The following is a 19,320-nucleotide window of genomic DNA, read 5'->3' as shown; positions in this document are numbered from 1 at the left end:
GAAAGAACAAAGCTGAGAAATATGAGACACGTTTTCTTTAAAAACAGAACTATATACAAAAATAGCAACTTCCACCATATTACAATCCAATATATTGTTGGACCAAGTCATGTGACAACATGGAAAACCGCGGCAGAACTCCTGTGGAGTTGAACACGAGAGCACGTACCGAACTGACGTTTTAAATTCAGATTGTGCAGAACAAAGGCTTGTCTTAGTGTAAAGTTAAAAAAAAAAAAAACATTCGTTACAACAGCTACACATACAATCCCAGTTTGAGCATACAAGCGAACATAAGACAGACAAACTATATGGTACCATTAAAAAAAAGAAAAATAGCACTGCCTCAGTTAGAAAATATTTAGTAAATTCTATGCAAACAGAATGAATTTAAAAACCAAACCAAATTTTATGTACAGGGTGTTTCCCAGAAAAATGTCACATTGTTTCCTTTTTGAATATGAGTGACAATCACACAGGCAAGCAAAATGACATGGCTGTAATCATCGACCAGTCATAATTCCAACATGTAATGACAAAACGAAGCTTTGCAAATGTTCAAACAGTAACTTTTGACACAAAATGCCTTTTGGCGACTGCATTTTTCACCCTAGCACTAAACAGAAACTCAAACTTTAATCATAAACTTGGATATGTTTTTTCGCATCTCATAAAAAAATATATATATAGAGTGGGAATTGACTGTCAACTATCATCACATTTTTAAGACACACCCTGTACAGTAACTTATTTTGAATGCATGTAAGTGCCTCAGGAGAACGGCTTAAATGTTAACACGTAAAAAAGGAGGACAACTTCTGACAAAGCTAAGAGGTGTATCCACTTATATACAACTCCGCTTCATATAATTTCTGTGCGCGAGCAGGCTTGACCCACACACACGCTTCCAAACATTAACAAAACCACGCACGCAATAGTACACCTGTTTCCACCAAGCAGTACTGTTTGCCTTGCGTTTTTGTTGTGTACTACAAAGAGTGACTGACGTTTGTTTGGCAAAGTGTGCCACAGTGGTACGGTACCCAAAAGGAGGAGCTTGAATGCAATGTGCTTTGTTAAAGAACACAAATTGTGCTTTTTTTTCCCCCTCAAACAATGCTTCTGATCTGTTTGCCAAAAAGAAGATACAGTACAGCTGTGAATAGTTACTTTGTGTCATAATGCAATAGTACCTAACTATCATCAACCCCTCCAGCCACTTGGTGGAAACAGGGCTTCAAATACTGTACTCACCACCATCCCAGCTACGTTTTTTTGTTCAGCGGGCTATAGAGATGTCCATTTATTGTCGGTAAGGGACCTAGATAGAGATTGTAAGGTTGTCAGGGAAAAGTTGATGTTTTTGTAGTCTATTGTTGCCCACCAGGGTGGGTTAAAGGTCCGGGAAGCGGCCGGGATCTTCTTTGTACTCGACAGGGATGGTAAAAAGGGTTTCGTCAAAGCTGTCGTAGCGAAACTCCTGAAAGGTCACAGTGGCTGTGATGGTAGGAAAGACTGGGATGTCTGCGAGACGAGAACATTTTGACAGTTTTGTTGAGATAATATTATCAAACATATGATGTCCAATGACTCTTTAATTGCATTTACATTTAACAGGGGTTAATTGCATTAAAATCCTTAGGAGCAACAGCCATATGTTTTAGTGGGCTAGTCCAGTGCTCTCAATCTTTTTTCAGTGATGTACCCCCCTGTGAAATATGTTTTCCAGTACCTCTTAACTGGTGCAAAGCATTTTTAGGTATATAAAAAAAAAGATGTAATAAGTGTCTGATTTATTCAAACTTCATTTGTGTTGGTCCACAAAAAAATCATCTACATAAAGCGTCCTCTTTTGGATCATATAAGAGATCTAGTATTAAAAAGAAATGACTTAATTATTATTATAAATTTGTCCATAAAAAATAATCAACACAAAGTGACAGACCTGTTCTCCTAAGGAAATAATTATAAATATTTGTCCAGAGAAAAATATTAATCATAAAGTGTCCTCTTGGGATCATAGTAGAGATGTGTTCACAAAAATATTTCTCGACAGGTAACGAGAGGTGGCATATGACAAGTTGGGACGAACCACTCTAGTATAGGGGAGAATCTGGCTCTCAACAATAATGACCTTGAATAACCTACTTTGTTTTATGAATTTATTTTCCTGAAATAATTCATCCAACAATTATTTTGAAAGAATTTTTGCATGTTTGTTTATTTCAAATCTCAAGTACCCCCTAAAGTTCTTTCAGATACCCCCAGGGGTGCCCGTACTCTCATTTGAGAACCACCGCTCTAAATTGACCTTAGTGATGTAATGGTGTAACCCAATGTGCCCTAAATATAAATATTTCCCAAAATAGATCTGTTCATTGAGACTGCGCCTTTTACTTTAGTGTGCCTTAGGGTCCTAAAAAATACGGTATATATGTAGTCAGCTGAGTTTGCGAGGCGGTTTTCTTACCGAGTTTAACAGGAAAGCCGGGAGGGAGCTTCATCTGCACAAACTCCCTGAGTTTATTAAAGTGCTTGAAGGGTGCGATCACCTCCAGGACATTCAACAACCTGACGGCGAAACCAACACTCAAAACTGTGCATACATATATACTTTATCGGTCATATTTACAACATGTATTTCATTAAAATCGAGTTCATGAGTTCGATTTGCCAAAAATGTATTTGTTTACTTTTCATTCTGATTGACAGCAGAGTGGAAAAGACGCAACAGCAATAAAAATGGGACTCGGCCATATCGGGGGTCTCATCTCAGGGGTGGGGGGACTTACGAGTCAATGCTCAGGGGGAAGTCTTGACTCATGGCGATGGTGGCCTTGAAGTTCTTCTTGCTCTCTTTGCAGAGCAACTCTCTGCCCAGATGAGGAGCTCTGAGCCGAGAAGAACCCGCAAGTTAGCGCAACGTCTCGTGTTGATGACGTAAAACATTTCGTAAAATCACGACAAATGATTTCTTCGCTGTTTTCATTCATACCTCCACACAATCAAAGGAACTTTTCAAACGACCCTCACCAAGTTTCCCTGGACGTTCAAAGGTGTCAAAGGTGAAAGCACCAGGATTTTAATCAATCCACCAGTTTTTCATACCATGTATAGAATGTATAGATAAACTGGAGCCTATCCCAACTGACTGTGGCCCAATAAGCCATAAAGTGGTCCCCCGTGTCCGCAGAGGCACCTACTTTCCATTGTCAGCAGTGATGTACTCTTCCCAGGATGTGGTGTTGGCTGAAGGGGGGGTAAGAGATTGTCTCCTCGCAGGCTGATGAGTGTACATACGGAGAAAGACGACAAAAGCCACATTGAAGTCAGACAACTGCTCTCTATTACGGTGATGTGATTTCACCTGATGTATTGAGGAAACATGAATTTGCTTTTACGCGATAATCATGTCATAACTTGTTTACAAATCATTTTATTAGTTTTCTTCTGACTGTCACACAACAGTAAGGCCAGTTCTCGAGTTTTGTCTGCCCATGACATGGTCAGTTCGAAAGGCTGAAGATCAAGCGCCACTTGATTGGCGGTGGTAGGACTTCGACAGTGTCTTGAACACAATTTATTTCTGTTTTGCAAGCTAAGCAGAACTGCATTGAGTTTGGTTCAGTGAACCTGCTAGCGCAGTGGTGCTGGACGCTTTTTCGGTTTGGCGACGTGCCAATGTGCTATATGAATTCGCGCCTCCACAAGAATAAAGGTTTTCATTCTTTTACAAGCCATCACTTTTCGTTCTTGCACTCCGGGCTCTTATGCCACAAGTGGAAGCCACTGTAGCAGGGATCAGGCCCTGACTTTGGTTGCAGGTGCAGGATGAGCTTCTCTTTTAGTTAAATGGCCTTTTACCACTAGATGGTAGCGTAGAGTATGGAAGGCCTCGCAGGAGGAAAAAAGCCAATATTGACTTAGTATAGCAGGAGCACCACTGCGGGTACTTCGTTTGAGACTCAGACTTAACGAGCACAGATGCTCAAACTCAAAGGTCACTTCATGCCTGGGCCGATTAAGACCATAGTAATAAGGTATATTACATGTTTACGCTTAGCTTTACGGACACGTATTCCTTCTGTAACACGTCTGTTTCTACTTTTATTTGAAACTTTTAAATTGTGCATTCAAGCAAGTTGTGTCACGACACTATTCCATGTTTTGCTAATAATGATGAGCCCCCCCTTTCCTCCGCCCGAGTGAATAAAGATGACTCACCTCAAAGTTCTGATCAATGAGGTTGCCTCCTTTGCTCAGACTCTCCATGATGGCTTTGTTCCTCAAGATGTCCTCCTCACTCAGATGCTCCCGCCGTTTCCTGGACTCCAGCACTAGGCCGTTCACAGAGTAGAAGTCGGCCAGAAAGGTTCCAACACGTTCCTAGAGAGAGACAGATGAACCCATCAATAGCAAGGCAGTAATAGTTTTTTTTTTTTCCTCCCACAATTTGATGAGATTGCCTTTGTGGCAGTTTGAAATATTCCAAATCTAATGGCCACATCGCCAGCAATAATATTGACTGCTGTTACCGTCTTATCTTCTCTGAAAAGCCAGCCGGTTTGTGCTCTGGAAAAGGTGATGGACTTGGTGGAGAGCGTGGCCGAGTACACGTCGCTGCTCATCAAAATGTCCACTTCTTCCTCAGTCTCTGTCTCGGAGTCCTGTGGATGTGAATCACAAATGTCAACACAATTATGAATTCTAGTTCTCAATATAAAGTCCAATTGTGCATGTGTATTTACTAAAATTCGAAAGGTTTTCAGGACGGAGTTATTTTAAGTTAATTTCACTGCCGCACAATACCTCATGGTGTATCCGCTGGTAGACTTTCTGCTCGTTGTCAAGCACCACAAAGGACTCCGAAGGGATGGCGTTGCCATTGAAGATGAAACTAAGGTCACCACGTTGACACTTCATATCCGTAAAGTCTATCAAAGTGGTGTCCAACCTACAGAAGTGTATAGAACCAAAGTGAGTGCCCTGTGGTTCTAAATAAACTTTTTTTTTTAAACGAGATCCAGATTAAAAGCTAACTGATGTTATTTGGACACATTCAATGACAACAAAGACTTCCATTTCTCTCATAAAAGGCGTTGTCAAATAAAAAAATATGTCTTTCAATCCTATGTGCCTCAACTTGTCTAAACATGAAATTTGGATTAATATTGTGTTTTTTAAATAAAAATTAAGCACCAAAATCTAACAGTTTTAATACATATCAGGGGCTAACCAGTTTTTATTTATTTCTGTGTTTGGTGCAGTGACATGCAATGGTATTTACAGTCCCAGTGACAAAATGGCCACCTTCTAAGATGAATGAAAATAGGTGGATTTTGATGCTTAATTCTTATTTTACAACTACAACAATAATCTGAATACCATGTTTAAATTATATCACTAAAAAATAAAACCTTTAGACTAGAATTCACCATTAAATTGATTTTTAACTGTATGATGACATGACTGACCTGATGTTGAGTCCCTGTTTGTAGATCTTACATGAATCTGAAGGTAGAATTCTAGAGAGTAGAGGCACTGCAACATTGAAAAATGAAAGGAGTGTAAAACAATAAATTGGGAGGGTGGATACATTTAATATTGGAGGCAAACCCAACAATGAGAACAATTGCCCTCTTTAATGTTTCAGTCACAAACACACCAACAATTGCATGTAGCTGAAAAGCTAAATATTTTATGACCAATGTCATTTGCAATAAACGCAACTGAAATTGGTTATTTTATTGAATGTATGATTCCCTCAGACAGCCAAAATGTGTTTTAAATGTTATTAACCTCCTTAAAAAAACTGCATTCATTTACAAATACTCTGTGCTGGTAACTGACTTTCAGTGTCCTGGATAAGAGGAAATACAGTTGGAATAATCGAGCAGTAATGAACAACACTGAAAAAAATACCCCATTATCCTCTAATAATGCATTTTATTATTTGGGGAGTTTTGTATTCTTGCATTGTTGGTTCTATCCACGTTCTAGAATATTTATTCTGTGCAATAAAAAGACTAACAACGGAGACAAATCCCAATTAAATTTGACTCACCCCAACTTTGGAAATCCCAGTGAAGCTCAAGGTAAAAGTCTCCAAGCTGCAAAAAAAACAAAACAAAATTAAAAAAGCAAATAAACAAACAAATAACTAACAAAACTAACAAATCCAATCTCATATCAAACTATATTCTTTGAAAACAAGGTGAAATATATAATGATTTGCAGTTAGAATAATGAGCAATAGTAATGGAGAATACAAAACCTGAGTGCAACTGTAACTGTCTTATATGTGTCCTATATATAGAGATGGGAGTGTGGAATTTCTGCAGATGCAAATTATGGGGCGGTAGGGGAACAAAATTTAAAAAAGCAAAAATGATGATGTGCAAGGTGGTTCAGATGACTATCACTTTACATAAACTCATATCTTAGGAACTGGCAAGAAAGATGAAACACATGTTCATTTGAGCAAAAAACAAAAAACAAAAAAAAAACAAAAAAAACAAGGGGCCTGAAAGTTCACAATGGACCCTCAAGGAGACCTGTTTATGGGAGATTGATTAGGCTCAGTCCTGGGTTTCTTGGTTCTCCTCATTTAAAAAATATTATATAGAATTACAGACAGGTCGGGTGCCAGGTGAAGCAACGTTCACAGGAATTTGACATTGGCAAGTAAGCCTGAGGATATTCAAGGTTGAGTCCATGCTTCAGTTAAGCACATGGGATTGAGGTCTCATATTTGGCCATCTGCGCCATGTCCCGCTAAGGGGGTGCAGTATTACATATCTGACCTGGAAACTGAAATTACGGCATGATTACACTTATCATATATCCACCATAACGTCATGCTACAAAGGTACAAAGTGTAACGAGGTCTTTCCTTAAGCAGATTATTTGGCCTGCGTGTATTATGAATAAATCACAATTGGTGCTTACAACGACAACAAACTGATTTTGGTAATTCTGTCAGACTGCATCAAAAACAAGTGGAGAAGCAAAGTATTACAAACCTCTTTCAGTGCATTTAACAATTTTGGCCTCTTTTCCTCAACACTCTCCCTGGACTGTTGCTTCAGCTTTCTCAGCAGTGCCGTTACTGAACAACAGAGCAACAAAGAAGACCAAATTAATTCATGCATACATAAACCACATACTATACATTACAACCCTTGCAAAAACAAATGCAAACATTTTCCTGTGTCAGGAGTGCTTCAAATACGTGAATCCTACAGTTACAAAGCAGCAAGTAGTTAATTCATCACATTCACCAGTGAGAAAAGGGAAAATAAAATGCTGGAGGTGCATACAGAATAAACCAGATTTCGTGGAGTAAAAAACAAAAAAATAATCAATACATTTATTTCCAACATTGGAACGAGCAACAAATACTTTTCGTTTTGGGATGGACAATTTGAAAATTAGCTATACAATATAGTGAAATGGAAGTTTAGGTACAAGAGGCAGAATGCTGGATGGGTAGTTTATGAGGCAAGTAGTTATTAATAATTACTAATCTGTGGCATTTAAGTACAGTATATAAGTTATATAAATTAATACAAGCCACAGACAGCCTTTTTTAAAAAAGCTATTAGCGTAACTTTTACATGAAAACAATTAACATGAGTATAAATAAATACCGTCTTGAACATTTTGCACAGAATTTATGTCGTAATCTATAAAATCTTTCAATACAAGGCTGTAGTGTTTATTGTTTCGATTAAAATGTACTCAAACTGTAATCATCCAGCATGCCATGAAAAAAATGAAATATTTCATTTTTTGCAACATACTTCCAGGTCCGAATACAGAAGCATATTGATTTCTCTTGGAAGAAAAAAAAATCTAAAGGAAAAAATATCAGAGAAAAAAAACTAAATTAAAAAAAAGAAAAAAATTAAACAACATATTTAAAAAGATTTTTTTTAAGTGAATAAGCTTACTTATACTAGAATCATGGATTGTTAAGTGTGCATGCTTGGTTGACCCGATTCCTGTGCTTCTCCATCAGACAACACAAAATGGGAGCAGGCTTCAGTGTGAGCATGCTGGCAAGTAACTCGCATTAACACAGAGAGCAACAAGATGGAGGTGCCTTTACGGCCCATATGCCTAATGAGCATGGACAAGTCCAGTTGGGCTCCCTCTTATGTTCTCACTCCCACTCAGTGGAGCAAGTTGACAGGCATCTTTTCACGGGCCACCCAGGTGCCACACACAACCGAGGCAATAGTAAACCGCATCAACATTCAGCTAGATTCACTCTTTTGACACTAATTCACTGTTATATCAATTGGGACACTTTCTTGGCATTAATTAGGAGACATTTCGCCTACAAGGGCTTATGAAAAGGGCATTTAGACCGCTGTGGGTGAGCTTTTCGCCACTTGTTTAGGCCTCCTTGGCAGCAATCCCAGAACCTGAGAACAGTCAATATTGACACAGGTATCAGGTGTACTCGCTCATCTGGGAGACTGGATGCAACTGACAAATGAAAAAACTTGAATGTTTCAAACACTAAAAGATGCAATTGTCCCTCCAGGGCAATATAATGCAGCAATGTTAATCTTGAATTGAGAGCTTTTACGGAAAACTCATGTTTCCTTTTAAGGAATTATCTGATTAAAAGTGTCCGTTTGTGTAGAAAATATGCCCCCACCCTAAACTGGCCCAAAATTATGTTGTCTCGAGTACCGTTTCACATAAAACCAAAATGTGTCTTCAAAGTGTCCCCTGTCTCTCTTCTCTCTATCCCTCTGAAGCATTTTTGGAAGGCTTTTCGCCTTGACTAAAGAAATTCAATCTATCAAACTAGCATGGAAGTTATAAAACATATTTTTTTTTATTTTTATCAAGCTGCAGGGCCTCCTCTGAATTCTCCTGGCAGGGAAAAAAACGAAAGTACAGCAGGTGGCCTGAGGCAGAATCAATGAAGTGTCAAGTACCGCCACTAATTAGTGTCTGTCACCGACAAGCACAAGCATCTTCTCTAATAAGTAAACGGCAACCTGTCTGTCTGACTTTAAAGAGCCCGAACTGACAGCAGAATAGTGTGACGAGAAGGCAAATCAGGGCACAAACTGACAAACTTTGAAAACTAAAACCCATGACATTTATTTGTGAGATGATGCTTTTTTTTCCATTTTCTGGAGGAATGCAAACAAGAAAAAGTCAGATGACACACGGGTGAGAAAAAGTAGGTCACAAACATTGGTTAAAAATACTTTCAGACAATAAGAGCTTTTATAAACGTCTTATGCTAAGAATAGCTTGAGATTACAGTTCGAAAGCAGCCTTCTATTAACAGTTAGGTGTAACATGGCGTTTACAAAGTGTGGCAAGCCTAGACAAATATTTTTATTCCTGTTCCAGCTTGCCAAGCAGAATGCGGTCTCAATAAAGCTATGGGGGGAAAGCCATTTTTCCGTGCATTTTCCCTATTTGATGTCAATAGTGGCAGAGGAGTGGAGTGCATAGCCGTGAACCAAGTGTGGCCTGAGCCATGGCGATTGTTCCACGGATTAAGTCTAACGAAACCTGGCATTCTTGAACACAAATGAACTGTTGTTGGGACCGTTGGCAGGTGCTTGACTTTCAGTTTAGCGATTCCATGTTTAGATGAGGCTCAGTCCAAAATTTCAAGAGTTCAGTGTGATGCGAAACCATGAATTTCAAACCTTGCATTGCTGAACAATTTCAGTTTCAATGTGTTAAACCTTTTTATTTAAATGACTCACTACTAATATTGACACCATTCAAGAATCTCACTGAGTGGTGGGTGAGGTATAGGGGTGGAATGGGGGACAGGATTAATCAGCCAATGAGGAGAGAGGAAAAACAACTAACGACTTTCTTTTCATCCACACACCAAAGGCTGGAGGGCCTTGAGGAATGTCATGCTCAAAGCGTCATGGCCCTATTGGCAGGCAGAAGCAAAATGTGTAGGAGTACTTTTTTTTTTTTTTTTTTTTTTTGATTTGCGTTTGTTGAGCTCAACTTTTTGAGCGCCGAAAAACTCAACTTGAATGAGTGATTACAATCTTCAGAAAATATTCTCACCTTACAGAACAGTGTGAAGAGATAATTTGATACTTACTCATCTGTCTATCTCCGTAACTAATAGCCTCTGCAAGGGGACTCCATCCCTGAGCATTCTTCACTTTCACTGGTGCATTGTGGGCTAGCAACAGATGGGCACATTCTGAAGGAGGAAAAATAATCAGTACATGAATACATCATTATGAGTGCAACATACTCCACAGCATAACACTCATTAATGTGCAGGCTGAATAAGAACGCATAATTATTTTTTTTATAGGTTGAGTTAGGGTTGTCATTGGCCACACGGGACCGATACAATTTCTTGTTTTGTTTACAGCAATCCTCCGCTCTCCAAAAGAGAAAGAGACTGGGCCAAATGTTTATAACTGCCTGAATCAAGTTTCAATTGTAATTAAACAACACATTCTGATTCACAAATTATCTGAATATCATACCAAACCCATTTCACAAAAGGGTGCTCAGATTTTAATGTATAAAATAATTTACCTGAAGTGTAAATGTGACAGAAGACTCTCCTTACTTCAAAACACAACCCAATCTAATCTTAATTCCTTGTAAAAAAAAAAGTTTCTCAGTCGAGACGCATCACTTTAACATACTTCCTTGAGATTAATTTCTGTTTGGGGCCTCATGTGTGACATTATGAGACATCTTACAAAATGCACAAAAACTGCAATTGAGTTTTTTAGCATAATTAAATCAGGAAGGAAATGTAAAGAAACCAATACCATATCTCTTTGAATATACCGGTACATGGTTTTGTTTTTCTTTTCTTAGCTATTGTGTTATTTGATACAGATTTTGTTTGACTTCATCTATCTGGATTTAGATGTTGGATTGGTTTCCTGTGATAAATGCATTTCCTTTGTAATGGCCAACAAAATAGGGGGAATGTCACATAGAACCCATGTCCATGAATGACTGTACAAACCAAAAACATTACAAAGAGAAAAGCAGAATTATATCCCCTTGTACAAAGAAAATAACAACACCCATTCAAATAGCAGTCCTGTTTTTCCGGCTCAGCTGACAGTTGTCATGATGACGCCGCTCATTAAAAGGTTGGTGGCGTCTAGACAGCTCATTGGCGCAACGCTAAGCAACAAAAGTGCAGTCATCTGCTAAACGCATAATAGTGTTCACTTGATGAGGCAGAACTGGCAGAATCTTAAAAGCTATTCTACCACCTTTTTAAATGAGCAATGAAGCAGCTACACTGAGACAGATTAAATACAGCGACTCACTACAAGAGGTTGCACTTAGAGTGCCTCTACATTAGTATTAGTACAACTGCTGTTAAAAGCCATTGTCCAAAATCGGATTTGTCAATCCCAACAATGACACCCAAACAGAGTACCACATGATAAGAGCCCCATCAACTGTCTGGTTTATAGATGAGTGTAAGGGTCATGGGGCTCATATATTCTTTATGGCGGAATGGGTTACATTTTGAAGTCTTTGATTTGAAATATAACGAAACTAGTACATGTAAGACAGCAACCATACATCCATTTTCTATGGCCACTTATCATCACTAGGGTCGCTGGTTTGCTGGTGCTTTTCCCTGCCGTCAGTAGGCGGGGCACACCATGGACTGGTTGCTAGCCAATCGCAACAAGCACGGGGAGAACACAGGGAACGGGGCGGATACAGGTCGCATAGCGGCAAAAAAATCTGAAAATAGGGAACTTCAGGTTGCAGTCTGAAGCTAGTCCATGAGTCTTACTCTGCCCATTGATCCATAAGGTGGTCTCCAGTTAATGCAATTTGGAAGCACTGCAGTATCTCCAGTAGATCAGACTGCAGCTGCCGTGTGGGGCTTTATATCAGAAGAAAATCATGAAACATCTGTGCTCCAAGCTGCGGTACACAACTGTATTTTAGCTGAGGGATGACGCAGCTGATAACAGTGGTTACAGCTCTGAGAACACACGTGCACTCTGATGTAATTCTCATGTTCCCTGAAGCTTTTCATTTACATATGCTGTCCAATGATTGTGTAATGACACTTAGCAGATACATATTGCGTAATACCTGGAAGCCATTTCTCATTGCCCTAAACAGCAAAACTGATAGTTTACATTGATGCAGTATTGACATGCAGGATTCGCATTGAATCTGTATTAATACCTAATATCTGGGCAAGCAAAAACATAACAGCATTTCAGCATGCTTCTTTGCTCCCAATTTAATAGTGCAACTGAAATCACTTCACCCTCACTTGATGGAATTGTGCTGCTGGTACAGCATCAGCAGCACACATCTGTATTCAGTTTGGAATGCTAGTGCTAATTGGCAACAAAGCATGAAGGCACTCTAACCTAAAATGCCCCGCATGATTTCCTCAGAGCCAAGGCCACAGATGTATTACAAGTTCCATCTGTAGAAAATAAATGCTTGGAAATGAAATTAGCTACATTATGAGAGCCCCTGGAGCTGCAGTTTGTTCTCATTTAGCCATCCACAAAACAGCGATCTCACATTTTGCAAACTGCACAATTTCCATAAATATTGTTTTCCAGGCTCAAAAACACCTTTGTTTCCTGTTTGACATATTTGTGCAAAGTTATATCTGACCCTTAAATCTACATATTGCATAGATAGAAAGTAAGGATGTTCAAACCACTTTTTTTTTCCCAGACTGATGCAAATACAGTATTAGCATTTACTCTTTGCTAATACCAGTTCAGGGTGTCCCCCGCCTACTGCCTGAAGCCAGCTGGCATAGCCACCAGCAAGCCTGCGACCCTTGTGAGGATAAGCGGCTCAAGAAAATGGATGGATGGATATTTAATGTGTGTTCGTAGATGTCAACTATGTGTGGCTTCTGGAAAAGAATAAATAGAATTTGTCTGTTATAATAATTTCCTTTTGTTTTTTTCAGTCATTGTTAATATATACGCCACAGATTTTTTATTTTTATTTTACAAACATTGCTCAATACATTGCAATACGTATCGCAATACTGTACACCTTTGCTGTATCGCAATATATCGCAATGCACTTCTAAGACACAATACCCAGCTCTAGAAATCTCTATTCACACAGCTTTTGTGACGTCACGGCCCAGAAATACCGGAAGATGCTGGGGTGCTTGATTCAAACCGCAGTGGTTCAGAATTGCATTTGCTGATTAAACTGCTGTATACCTACTATTGAATTACTTTGAGATGACAGTGATGCCAAGCAAAAGGGTTCTGGAGGTCTCACCAAAGTTTCCAATCTTCACCGCCTGAACTTTTGGCATCAGTGGCTTGTATTGGTCACTCATGCGAGAGTCCAATCCCTTTAAAAAAAAGGCTGGTTAGCCCAATACCTAAATCTGATGTTGGTACAGGTACTGGTCCATCCCCAGTATAAAGTATATCATTTCTTGCGCATAAGTAGTGCCTATGATTATATTTTCTTCCTTTTAACTATTAAGGTCATAGAATGTTGCCATACAGCGGATGATTTCAAATGGGACATCCTTAAACCTTTGTGGACGTGTGCACTTACTGAGTGCTCTTGTTCATTCATTTTTAATATACCTTTACATCTCAGGGGTTTTGAGTGGCATCGCTAATAAAGATAGACAGAGGCCTGCACAGACAACGTCTCTCCATCACCAACAAGGCAGCCACACCCCGATTACTGTATGATGTCATGCTGTAGCCCTCCATCTGTCTAATCTGAGCATCCCTAGAGGACATGGAAGCAGCTCAGGCAAGAGAATGACAACCTCATTAGCACAATCAATTCCACTGAGTCCAATTCAATTCTGCTCTTTGAATTCTGTTCAGGCAGTGGTGGAAAAAGCGGAATCAATTGCAAGCTATGCTCCACTGGAGGAACAAGTGTGAAGTCCAAACATGGAACCATGCTTAATATGACTCCCTGCTGTAAAAGGGAGGATGCATTTTTCAACAGTGCATTCCACGGCCTACTTGCACAATCAAAGGGGCAGTGAATTAATATTTTAGGCTCAGGCCTTCAGTCCGGCTTCTGCCTTGTCAACTGAATACAAAAATCATTTGATACTGGTTGACTGGTGCTTGACACACCATAAAATATAATATATTTATCGTGAACATTAATCTAAATGTTATTCTAGTGGGCGGGAGTGACATAAATTTACAATTGATTTGTAGATGTGTTTCATAGCTTGAGAAAATTAATATACAGAAACGTTACACTGATGAACATCTGACAAAAAATAAAAAATAAAAATAGACTCCTTGACATGAGTGTAAATAAAACCGACTCACCTTTGTGCCCCATCATGACAGCCAGATGTAATGGTGTATTTCCTGGAGAAGACAGAATTCATTGCATTTCATAAAAACAGATTATAATAATGTTACGTTACTTGATTGAAGTAGAAAAATCAATGTGTCGTCCATTCCGATACTTAGTGGAAGTACAGCTGTGAAAGTACTGCATAGTGCATCTACCATAAAGGAAATGGGAGTATTAAGAGGGATTAGTATCTAAACACTGAAGTGCAAGGGGTTCATGCTAGAAATGTATTCTTGGAAAAAAAAAAGCATTGGCGCATCCCTCAAGGGAAAACCAAGCAGCACTCTCAGAGCTTTTCTTTTAGGATTAGCAAGAAAACACATTCCAGTGTAAGTAGGTTCCCTTTTGAAGAAAACCTTAGCGGGGGTGACAATCCAAGCAGAACTTTTACCAATATGATGGCGAAAGTCCAAAAGTAATTTACTAAACTATTTTTGGTTGTGAGATTCTGTTCCAACTCATCCCAAAGATGTTCATTTAGGAGTTCTTCACACGAAATTCTTTATGGACTGTGTTATTAGAATGAAGACAGTCAGAAAAAAAAATGGCCTTCCCGATAGAAATCCCACAAAGCAGGAAGCAATTATCGTTACAATTATCCAAAATGTCTTAGTAAGACAAAAAAATAACATAAAAAAGAAACTAATGGGAGGGAATTCATCATCTCCTTCAAAAAAATATAGTGATTGCTCTGAGAAGATGTTTAGTAAATGTAAAGGCCCTGTACATGTGACATGAGGTTTCATCCGGACTGCAGTGGAATCTGAGCCACGGACTGACTCAAACAGAGGCTAGACAAGTGAAGAAAACAAGTCGGCTCTCCAACGCAACAGAGATTCACATGGCTGACCCCTGCTTGTGCTGTAGTCTGAGCAATGATATGAGGACGGGCCGCATTCCAGCACAGACAAGAGTAACAAGGGTGTGTTTGGTCGGAAATCCTGTTTTTATCTCAGCAGACTTTGCCCTGCCAAATGGGTGCTGTCATGTGGAATTTCCACAACTCGGCAAGGCCATCACAAATTTAAGACTCAAGCACGAAACAAATGAGGAGATATATATATATATATATATATATATATATATATATATATATATAACAATAAATCTAAACAATACAATACTGTCTGATTCTTATCTTGAACAATCCAGGTTCAACCTGTTGTTTTTGAATAACCTGTTACCAAGGCGAAAACTAGGTTCTAAAAGGTTACTGGCCACATTAATACGTATGGCTTGATCGGTAGCAATTAGCTTAGCAGAAAGTATGCCTCTTGTGTAGATTTTTGACTATTTTGGCCAATCTTTTTGATCGGATGGGGGCATCTGTGTTGGCCACTAATCACATCTGAAGGATTTGGTCATGTTGCTGCCAAATGATGCAACATAATTCTTTAAGCACCAACGGCTTTAATAGCAACGTGACAAGTTGAAGCCATTTTTGTAGATTTTTTTTTTTAACATGGAACGGGAGCTTCCAGTGCTTACATAACACCCAATACTGTAATTAATTTGACCCCAAAAAAGACTGTTTTCATACATGACCAGCTCTGATTGATAATCCTAGTTGTGCTTTTTTGGGGAAGTGTCAGCATTTTAATCACTGTGGATATTGAACTGAAATTCATCATCCAAGTAAGAGTTTTTGAACCAGATTTTCAGGATGCTATTTGATGTAAAAACGTTACCCAAAAATGCTCTTATTGCTTCAGAAAAAGCTCAATCCCTCAGAATACATCACTTGATTTACAAAATGCCTTTGTGTGTGTTGTACTCAGGTTGCAGTGACCTTCCCAAACACACTTTGCATTTTGATAGATACTTTTAGAAATGTACTGTCATGTTGCTATTAAGAAGCAGTTGCATTGGCCATGATTGAGTCAACACCTACACCAGCGCAACTGTGATATCATTCAGTCAACAGTAAGTAGCAAAGTGGCAAAATTGTTTTTTTTTTTTTTTTTAAAAAAGAGAGGATTTTCTTGCTTAATTCACATTTTAAAAAAAGCAATTTTGACCAAAATAAAGTGCTTAGACTCATGGGGCTTAGGGTTAGGGTATTCTGAATAAAAATTTGAAGTGAGTTTTCCATTAAGTAACAGGCTAAGTTGTCTTGTCATCTGTAGTAATGGTAAAACATTTAAATATGTAAACATTTTATACTAGGACAAATGAAAGGGGAATAACAGCCCATCTGCAAGCTTTACAACTCTGTACATATTTAAGATCCATAACTTCCCATGAACATATTTGTTTCCAAACGACACCGTTCAGGGTTTCAAATTTGGGTGGGTCAATGTATATTGACATGCATTCATCTATTTTCTTTTGTGCTTGTCTTCAGTAGAGTCTCAGGTGATCTGGATTCTATCCCACGTGACTTTGGGCAACATGTAGGGCAGGGTTCACCCATGACTGGACATACACTGTAGCCAAATCACCATTCATAATTTTAAAACGACCAATTTCAGTGTTCCCTTAAAAGGATATTTTACTAGTTATTTTCAGCAGTAAAAAAGTTAATATGTTGTTTTAACTAATTTCATAATGATTCCTTTATGTACACGTCATACTTTTAAAACACATTGTATCGCTTGTTGACTGAAAATGACATCACATGTACTTAGGGGTCAGGTAACACCCAATCACAGCCCAGATTGCGAATGTCACATGATCAAATCCAGAAACCAGGTAAGACTGATCACTGCCTGAGCACACGATGCCTTGCTAAAAGATGTGTCTTCAAATGTATTCACTGCACGCAAAAAGTAGTTTAGTTGTCAATGTAATAATTCACAAAATATTAACTTTTTACAGACGAAAAATACATAGTCTAGTCAAGTATCGTTTTAGGATAAAGCATGAATTGGAAACGTGGGATCCTGAAAGGACAAAATCCATGCAAGCATAAAATGGAGAGTTAACTCCGTCCGTTTTTTATTTATATATTTTTTTTTATGGGAATGTTGATTGGGTCTTAATGGGCTTCAATTAATGGCCAATGAAAGGCATACTGAAAGCAAACCATTACATCCGAAAGGAAGCGAATGCGACTTTGAGTTGGTGTGAATTCCGCCTATGCAAATGATAGCCATTTTTTATCGGAGGGACTACTCTGGGGAGTTTTTGTATTATTTCGACTTTGTGTGTTTATGAATTTCCATCGTATAACAAAAGCAAGCTTGCGCAGATTTGAAGAGCTGAACATGATGTTTGAGGGGATGCTCCCATCACCTTGGTTTTACTACACAGCTATACTTACCGTGAATGTCCTTCTGGGATATGTTTTGAGTCCGTATAAGCGACGAAAGGCGTCGCACGTCTCCCTGGAACACACATTCGTGAACCGGATAATCTTGTCCACTTCGGATAATGGGGTTTTTGTTGTTGTCGTCAACGACATCGGTTGAAGGCAGCGTGTTGGCGTTGACGTGCTGATTCTGTTTCTGCTGTTGCTGCTGCGTGGACGCGGACTTGACCAACTTGTGGTTGCTGAAGATTCGACTCGCCCTACTCTTGTTATTCGTCTTGGGAGCGGTAAACGTCCCGGTGGCTGCTTCTTCGTCGGGTTCCAACAAGTCGTAGTCCTGACTGGTTGTCTGATCCTTCCGCAGGGATCGGATCTTCTCTCCGGTCATTTTCCTAAAGAGCTGACGTGAAGGGAGCAGAGGGTGACGAGGACCCTCCGGGCCAACTGATGCGATTCGCCAGCTGGAAGTCTTCAAGGGACCGATATGAAGAAAAGAACATGAACAACACTTTAAAATGGTAGCTTCCTTACGAGAACAAAACGCGACAAACTCCTTTGTAGTGGTTAGTGTGTAAAATTAAACAAACTAAACAAACGCTCGTTATCCTCCCATCGCTACTGTCAGCACAACACGAGCGCCGCTCGTTGACTTCGCCTGGTGTCTTCCGCCTAAAGTTATCGCGAGATTTGACCGTAAAGGTTACTAACGGTTACAGGTCACAAAAAATAGCAAACTGCATTTAATATTTAAAATGAATAATGATTCCAAAAAGTATTTTCTCTTTTTAAGACACAAATTTATCTAGATGTAAAAAAAATTACCAAAGTTTGAAATCATTAACGCGCACCAATGCTATTGACGTTCAGAAGCAAAACGCAGAAAATGCCGCTAATAAAAATACGGAGACAAAATGAATTGACATTTAGTCACATTAACAGAAAACGGTGAAAATATTTAAAAGCAAAGAAATACGTCAAAATGCACTAAAAGGCCACCCTTTGAAATCGATTTAAAAATGTATTTTTTAAAAAGCCAAGGGGCAAAACAGTTTTAACCTGGATTTTAAATCATTTACACACCGACTTTAACTTCATTTGGCATTTTATTCCATTTGTTTTAACCAGAACAGCTCACTGCTGCTTCACCGTGTTAGCTTTTGGGATGTATTAAAATATACTTTGTGTAATGCTACTCGAACGAAATATTAAATTCAGAGACAAAGCCAACAACTGCGAAGAAAAATGTTAAATAGCACAAGTACAAAAATGATTACTCCCATGTGACATTGTTTTCATTTAATGTTACTTTTGATGAAAAGTGCGAAACGGTTCCTCCCTCTTCGGTACACAGAAGGAATCGCAGCCACGTTCATTGAAAAACTGCAAGCCGCCCACGTTTTGGATGGTTTTTAGTACACATTACAAGAGCCGTTCAAGCGCAATAGTTTTGAGTTTCGTCGCGGCTTGCTTGAAGCAATCCGCGTTTTCGTTTTATGTTTAGCTTTACTGCAGTTGTTTAAAAAAATCCTATTTCTTTTTTGCCTCTTCAAATGAATAGGAATGCATTTCATGTTAATATATCACGCCACCTAGCGTAATTTAATGATAAATTCAAAGAAAAATAGTGGTGTCTAAAGACATGAAACGTTACATCAGCACTATGCCCTCCCGCTGCGACAACGTGCAAGTCACGTGGTCAAGACGCCCTATCCCTCCACCAA

At 38.9% G+C, this 19,320-nt stretch overlaps 1 protein-coding gene across 1 annotated transcript; it reads right to left on the bottom strand.

Moving 5' to 3' along the window:
• Positions 1 to 20: 20 nt before the first annotated feature.
• ankrd13c (ankyrin repeat domain 13C) lies at positions 21 to 18,249 on the bottom strand. Its single transcript, XM_088424788.1, has 13 exons — positions 17,612 to 18,249; positions 14,319 to 14,360; positions 10,106 to 10,210; positions 7,023 to 7,108; positions 6,065 to 6,110; positions 5,475 to 5,541; positions 4,810 to 4,954; positions 4,536 to 4,667; positions 4,225 to 4,386; positions 3,204 to 3,283; positions 2,793 to 2,891; positions 2,471 to 2,571; positions 21 to 1,524 (listed from the first exon to the last, which is right to left on the bottom strand). The coding sequence occupies exons 1-13, from the start codon at positions 17,985 to 17,987 to the stop codon at positions 1,394 to 1,396; spliced, it is 1,572 nt and encodes a 523-aa protein (XP_088280914.1). The 5' UTR covers positions 17,988 to 18,249; the 3' UTR covers positions 21 to 1,393.
• Between the last annotated feature and the right edge of the window lie 1,071 nt (positions 18,250 to 19,320).

Source organism: Hippichthys cyanospilos, chromosome 10 (assembly GCF_059441005.1).
Source record: "Hippichthys cyanospilos isolate Australia breed blue-spotted pipefish chromosome 10, RoL_Hcya_1.0, whole genome shotgun sequence".
NCBI classification, from domain to species: domain Eukaryota; kingdom Metazoa; phylum Chordata; class Actinopteri; order Syngnathiformes; family Syngnathidae; genus Hippichthys; species Hippichthys cyanospilos.
The sequence above is the reverse complement of the archived record's forward strand: the minus strand, read 5'-3'. Positions and strand labels throughout refer to the sequence as shown.